At 35.7% G+C, this 7,373-nt stretch overlaps 1 protein-coding gene across 1 annotated transcript; it reads right to left on the bottom strand.

The window, feature by feature from the left end:
* Positions 1–314: 314 nt before the first annotated feature.
* bloc1s5 (biogenesis of lysosomal organelles complex-1, subunit 5, muted) lies at positions 315–5,935 on the bottom strand. Its single transcript, XM_084398869.1, has 5 exons — positions 5,753–5,935; positions 4,993–5,075; positions 4,717–4,846; positions 2,722–2,780; positions 315–628 (listed from the first exon to the last, which is right to left on the bottom strand). Exons 1-5 carry the CDS (start codon positions 5,772–5,774, stop codon positions 455–457), a joined length of 468 nt encoding a protein of 155 aa, XP_084254995.1. The 5' UTR covers positions 5,775–5,935; the 3' UTR covers positions 315–454.
* Positions 5,936–7,373: the final 1,438 nt, after the last annotated feature.

The raw sequence follows: 7,373 nt of genomic DNA, 5'->3' as shown, positions 1-7,373 counted from the left end.
TCATTACAAATGTGTAATTACAAATACAAATACAAGTTTCAACAGAAATTACATTAAAGTAAAATTTAGTTGCTTATCAGTACATTCTACAGTACAAGCATATTTCAAAGACAGTAGAAGTAATTATGAAATTATATATAATGATTTACTTAAGTCCTACTTAAGTGGGTCAAAAAAGTGGATATGTGTGTACATTCAGTTTGCACATATAGTATATTCTATTAAAGTACATCTGTCATAAGAACTCTTTCTAAAAGTAAGTTGAAGAGTACTTCTTTTACACAAAGGTTGAGAGTGAGTAGATGATGACAGAGTTTTCATTTTTGAATAAAATATTTATTTAATGTCATCATCAACAGCATCAACAAAATGGAAAAAGGAAATAATTGGACTACACTGGCATGTCATCAGTAAAAACACATGAGTACATTAACAGTCACACACAGGTTGAGGTTCAGAAGCTGCTGTACTTGGCCAGGTCTTTCTTCATTTCATCATATTGAGCACTGAGTCGGCCCACAGCTTTAGCGTGCTCCTCATCCACCTCCTCCTTCAGACGAGACTGCTCCTTCAGGAACTCCTCCCAGTCCTGCTTCCGCCTCTCCACACACAACTGAAGATGTGTGCTCTGATCACACACACACACACACACACCAACACAAGTTACTTATGCCAGTTACTTATAATCAGCTGTCACAAGAATTTGTTTGCAACTGACTATTACAAATATAGTCGCTATGTTTGCAATATAGCTACTGCATACTACACAGTGTACAATGCCTTCCATGTTTTAAAACAGTTAGTGAAACAGTATACTTCAGACAAAGATCAATATTTAAATCTGTAGACTGCTACACTGCTGTCATATGAATGTCACCCAAATGTTTAATTCGGTTTACGTTCTGTTTTATGGACTTTTAGTTCTTTTTTCATTGTGTTCCTGTGTTTCTGTACCTGCGCCCTTTGTTCCCGCTTCTCATTTGTTGTCATATGGTTATCTGCCCCATAAGAAAATTAGGCCTATATATTAAAGCCGATAAATAAATGATTATTTCCTCCAGCTGAGATACTTCAGATGTGCACTGTTCGCTATTATGAATTGCTTGAAACATGACTGTAATCATGAAAATGAAAATATAGTTAAGTCCAACATGTGCAGCGCAAGTCTCTCATATAGATTATAATGAGAAGACTTAGACTACTGTAAAATAATTTTGTGAATTGTGCGCCTGTGTTTTAGCGCGTTGTTACGGCATAAGTTACACCTTTATGACTAGCACAGTCAAGTTCGCATGTGCATTCACAGCCTTTTGTACAATTTTAAGTTATGTCTATTTTGTGTATTTGCTTTGGTTAAGTTAATTAACGCGGTACTAAAGCGCTTCAGTTTAACGACTTTAGCTTCAGCTCACGCAATGTACAACATTAATAACTACTGTATGATTTGGACTGATATACATTACATTATAAAGAGAACGCTATTGTAATAAAAAGTTTTTGGGTTTAGTTGCTGTGTTTCAGCACGTTGTTACGGAAAGAGCGCATCCTCAACAGGAGTTACAAGTTCGTAACTTCTTGTGCATTTGCGTCTTTATGTGCAGATATAAGTTGTAATATTGTGTTTATGTTGCATAAATATCTGGTTAATCTGATATAGGATATGTTACGTTGAGTTAATTAACTCGCTAACAACAAAGTACTTCAATTAACCGGTGTTTATTCAACTCTTCAGCTTCAGCGCACGCAGCTCAGTTATATTAATTTGAGATGTATCTTTTTCAAAAACATGAATGCATTATTGATAACTAGCAGTTTTATTTTTCAGCAACAAAATGGTTTAATTACAATCATAATTTTATTATTGTCCGTGCAAAGGCTATTCTACTTTATTTATCCATGGCACATGCATTTTGATTCTTTATACAAAAGAAATGTAGGCAATAGATTATTTTCTGATAAATAAAGCTGGTTATAGGAGTGTAAAAGTATTTTGCATTTCTTCTTTTTTTTTTTTTTTATTAAGACCACAAAGGACTCGTCCTCCTCATATAGACCTTTTTCTATTTTAGTTGTATTCTCTATGTTGTTGCTTAGCTGTTGTTTGTTGCTTAGCAGTGTTATTTGTCCTATGTTTCTGTTTTTGGATGATCTTCTTTGTTTTGTTGAATAAACTACATCAACCTCTTCTTCTCTTCCTTGTCTGCCCTGCACATAACAGAATCCAGTTTGTGGATTTTGTTATTAATTTGCGATCAACAAAATTGTGTTTCCCTCCTAGTATTAATGTAATTTTCTAAAATGTGCAATCTACACTCATTTTATTTATGTTTTGGTTCAAACCTTACATTTAAATTTAATAATCATCATCAAAAATATTTATATTTCCAAAGACAAAAAGTTTATTACAAAGTAAAAAAGATTATATATTATAAAGACCACATAGATTGAGTAAAAATGTTTTTAACAAGATGAGAAAAGCACGAGACTTGATGGTGTTCAGTTATGTTAGGTTTTAGAACAGTTTAGATTACACTGTTACAATTGTGGCAAAGAGTTTTTTGCTCTCTGCTTTTGCTTACGCAGAGGACGGATACATAAAGAGGATGTTTATGTTGCTTTACTCAAAGAACAATTAACACTAAAGCTAATTAGGAGATCTACCTTTATGCAAAGTTTAGGTTGTGCCCTATTTAATGATGCATTTCTATTTTCCTCATGTACCTCTTCAGCCTCTAGCTCCCTCTGCTGGATCCTCTGCGCCATATGATTTGCTGCTTCAACTGCAAATAGAAAAGCACGTCAACACAATGTCAATTATTCCCATAAATACACTAATTATTTTAACAAAAAAAAAAAAATTCTCTCAGACAGGCAGACAGACAGATACAGGGGTTGACAATAAAACTGAAACACAGGCCAATATAGTGTTGGAGGTTTCAATCTTCACTGATTTTACATTCCATCAGTAAGTGCAGAGGGTGAAGGTTGAAAGCAATAGCACAGCTGTACATAAAATATTGCAATCCACACAACATAATGGGATACATATCAGAGTTCAAAAGAGGACAAATTGCTGGTGCGTGTCCCGCTGGCTCATCTGTGTCTAGGACAGCAAGTATTTATGGTGTATCAAAAAAGCCACGGTCTCCAGGATAATGTCGGTATACCTCCAGGAAGGACAAACCACATCCAACAGGAGTAACTGTAGATGCCGTCTGAAGCCGTATGAAAGGGCTGCAATATCATGGCATTCTCTACTGTGCTTGATGTGCCAAGGACTAACAAACCATTCTGGAGGGCCATGTGCACCTAATGGTTCAAACATTGTACCCTGGCCTGAAGGTGAGGCCGTGTATCAGGATGACAATGCACCAATACACACAGCAAGACTGGAGACAGAATGGTTTGATGAACATGAAAGTGAAGTTCAACATCTCCTATGGCCTGCACAGTCACCAGATCTAAATATGTTTGAGCTACTTTGGGGAATTTTGGAGGACCAAGTCAGAAAACGGTTTCCTCCACCATCACATTGTGACTGTTCTAAGAAAATAAATAACTCAAAATCCCTCTGACACAGTACAGGACTTGTATCTGTCATTCCTAAGATGAACTGATGCTGTATTGGCTGTAAAAGGAGGCCCTTCACCATGCTAATAAATTATTGCGGTCTAAGACCAGTGGCCTGTTGCACAAAGCTGGTTTCAGTTGCAACCCAGGGAAGTTCAAGATTTGTTTGAGCAAACTCATTTTTTTCGGGCTCAAGACGGTGGATTGGTTTTTAGCGGGTTCAGTCGCCATGGTAACTTACGCTACATGGCTAACCTGCTCCGGAGCAGGTTTTATTCTGGGTTAGAGATCACAAACCCAAACTGGACCAATCAGTACAGTGACCTGTATCAGATGCAATAAAGCCAGTCCCCTGTATCTCTCGCTCCAAATTAAAGCAGTTTATAGTGGAAAAAACTTAAAGACCAAATTTCTCATCTTTTGCTGCTAATTATTTATAATATTTGTATTATATGAATTATAATTACTTTAAAATTAATATAATATATTAATATAATTATTATAGCCTATTAATTGACAAGTAATATTAAACTTTGCTTTTAAATTAATTTAAATATAATACATGCATTTATATGCTTTTAAGCGTGAATTCATTTGAGCTCTTCGTGAACCTACAATTACCTAGGCCAATTTCTTTGATTCATATATCGATATTTTCTTTCAGCTGCCGTCTCAAACATTCGCTGCAGCAGCAGTGTTTATTCCTGCCTTGTAAACGCATTTAATTTCATGATAATTTTCAAAATGATCTCTTAATCTTCAGCAGAGAAGTGAATTGCACCGTCTCTCTCGCGAGAGGTTCTAGAATGTTCCGTGTGATTGGCTGTTTGCCGCACTTGTCACACTTTCAGGTGCACGTGCTTCAAAGTTAATGGCAAACCCTGGATCAAACCTGAGTTGACAGAGAACGTTTATGCCGAGCTTTGTGAGACCGCCGAACCTGATCTAAACCAGGTTGGATTTATCAACTCTAAAACTATTCTTAAACTCAGAGTTTGTTCAGCTAGCTTCGTGCAACAGGCCACAGGTGTTTCAATTTCATTGTCCAACCACTGTAGATTATTACACAAACACAGTGGCCCTTTCTCTTCCTGTTCTGTCTGACACTTTATCACACTCTTTATTATAATACATAATTAAACTTACGTCGTGTGAGAGCGTCACACAGTTTGTCATGCATATTCTCAGTGCACCGCGGCAGATCATGCTCATTAGTGTCCGACGTCATCTTATTCAGCTTTTCAAGTAGACGGCATTCTCTGAAAGCACGCTTCTCCTGAGGAAAAACAAACATTTGTAGTGTAAATTCGGTTGTTGTCAGTACATCACAGATCATTTGGAAGCATCCATATGTTTTACTGATTCATTTTAAAAGGAAGTATCAGAATAAAAGGTATTCAAATGTAATGTAACCAGGCCTGCCTCAAACTCCCTGATGAAGTATCTGATTTCACCTTGCAGGACCGGCCTGTGATCAATCAGTCTGGACTGAATATCACCAACATCTGTGACCAAACAAATACTATGACATTAAATAAATATCACAATTTAAAAAAAAAAAAAAGGTAGCAAATTAAACAAGACATCTAATGTGTTTTAAACTACATTCATTGAATTATTTGATGTTAGGTAATAGTAAAAACTATTAGATATGTTAGATAAATTATGACAAATGTGTCTTTAATGCTTTAAAAATGACATTACTTCTAGTAAATAGCTTTAATAAACATTACTGGATTTCATAATGATTAAACATTTGTGATCATTATAATTATGCATTAAGATTAATATTTGAATTATATTATAACTAATCTAAAAATAATTATTATAATTAAGGATAAATAGTATTACTATAATAAATAATAAACCTAGGGAAAAAATCCTATATATGTTTTTGCATTATTGATGAGCAGTCAGCAGCATTTTTGCCCATCATATTTATATAAATGTATACTAGTGTCATTATTCAGCTCAATTCAGTGTAATTGTTTAGTATCTTCACTCGAACGAGCTAAGGTCTATTTAGAAAGCTCACTATGATTTGATTCACAGCAATGGACAAGTGCTGATATCTGCTAGTGTAAATATCAATACACATTTGAATCTCGAATCGCTTTATATTGACTGCAAATAAAAATGTTTCAAATGCATAATACTGCACATTATCAACAACATAACTCACCCTTAACTATCTTCTCCATCATCAAGAGATGTTCTGACAGCCTTACACGATGATATTTATAATTCAGTCAAAATGTTTTCAATCCACAAACTCTGATCACTGGGGAATGTAAACGAGTGAAATGTTTCTTTGCAGAATGATACAGACAAAAGTGGGTTTCACATACTTCAAAAAGTCACGTGCAATTAATAACAGGAAATAACAGCAAAATAAAAGCCCTAAAATGAACTTCAAAATAAAAGTGGCTTTATAAAACAAAAGTCCCTACAGATAAAAGTTACTTAAAAACGATATAATAAAATATGTACATATATAATATGAATTATTAATTAATTAATTAATTAATGCCAGTGTTACTAGTAGTAGCTGTATAACTGAATTAGACTATTCTGTATATTCATACATTTCTACCACTGAGGTTCCCAATATTACCAAGATCCAGTCTCTCTGCTGCCCCCTGCAGCGCGTCTGCAGTGGTGGTTGTTTATTATTTATAACTATTTAACTTTTTATTTTTTTTAAGCTAGCTTTATTCTTATGCTAAGTATTCTCAAATAAAGTCTAAAATAACTTTTGTCATTCAGTTATTTGTAACTGCATCATTTCATTCAGATTAGCTTTTTGTCTTATAGAACAATGCCTTTTGGTTTGAAGAGATAAAACTCGACCTGACAGGTTTTAAACACCTGAGACGGAATGTCCTTTAACAGACTGATCTCATGAAATGGCGTATGTATGACACGCCAATTCGTATTTCCACTTTTGGCGTGCTATCAACACGCATAATCGCTTTTCAGCGTGTTTATCAACGCCGTTGACTTAATGTTACATTACTCTCTATATAAATATATGACTTACCCCAACCCCGTCCCTAAACCTACCCGTCACTGGGGTTAATACCATTTATGAGTCTTCCCCTACCATCCTAGTAAAAAAATATCGCTCCCCAGATGTAGATTTACATTTTGCTTCGTTTCGCTCGGACATTTAACGGCGTAGACATACACGCGGAATCACTCGGACATTTAACGGCGTAGACATACACGCGGAAGATGACGGCGTGGACATACACGCGGATAGCTCAAAATGCGTATAGATAACACGCCACTTGACTTGAAAGTGGCGTGTATGTTTACGCAAAGTCATGATGTCATGTTGCCTTTAAAGATTTGTTAATGTAGGCCTACGTAACAGTTGCCAACAGACATTACGGTTTGACAGAAGGCACAGAAGTTGAGAAGTTCACTGAATTTAATACATAGGCCTACTCTGAAAGTATGGGAATTCTGATGCAGCCATAAACTTTACGACAGCATTTTATTTATTCATTTTAACAGCAAGTGTCAGAATAAAAGGTTATATAATAAAAGCAGGCCTTCCTCCGGTTCCCTGATGAAGTATCTGATTTCTCCCTGCAGGACTGGCCTGTGATCAATCAGTCTGGACTGCTTTCTGCCTTACAAAACAGGGTGTGGGATCATTCATCAGAACATATTACTTTTTCCAGTTATCCTTGTGTCTCTCCTTGGATACAAGTGATTTTGCAGTAGCAGCCCAGCTGTAAATTCCATCCTGGTCCAGCCCAGTATCATTTTTATTGATCACCTGGGTGCTGGTGTTA

Source organism: Rutilus rutilus (assembly GCF_951802725.1).
Source record: "Rutilus rutilus genome assembly, chromosome: 24".
Taxonomy (NCBI): Eukaryota; Metazoa; Chordata; class Actinopteri; order Cypriniformes; family Leuciscidae; genus Rutilus; species Rutilus rutilus.
The sequence above is the reverse complement of the archived record's forward strand: the minus strand, read 5'-3'. Positions and strand labels throughout refer to the sequence as shown.

Bases quoted from the DNA above. Each gene is read 5' to 3' on its own strand.
- bloc1s5 (XM_084398869.1), bottom strand. From the start codon at position 5,774: ATGATGGAGAAGATAGTTAAGG. The intron at 5,076-5,752 runs GTGAGTTATGTT...GTTTGGTCACAG, and splicing joins GATGGAGAAGATAGTTAAGG to ATGTTGGTGATATTCAGTCC. The intron at 4,847-4,992 runs GCAGGCCTGGTT...GTTTTTCCTCAG, and splicing joins ACTTCATCAGGGAGTTTGAG to GAGAAGCGTGCTTTCAGAGA.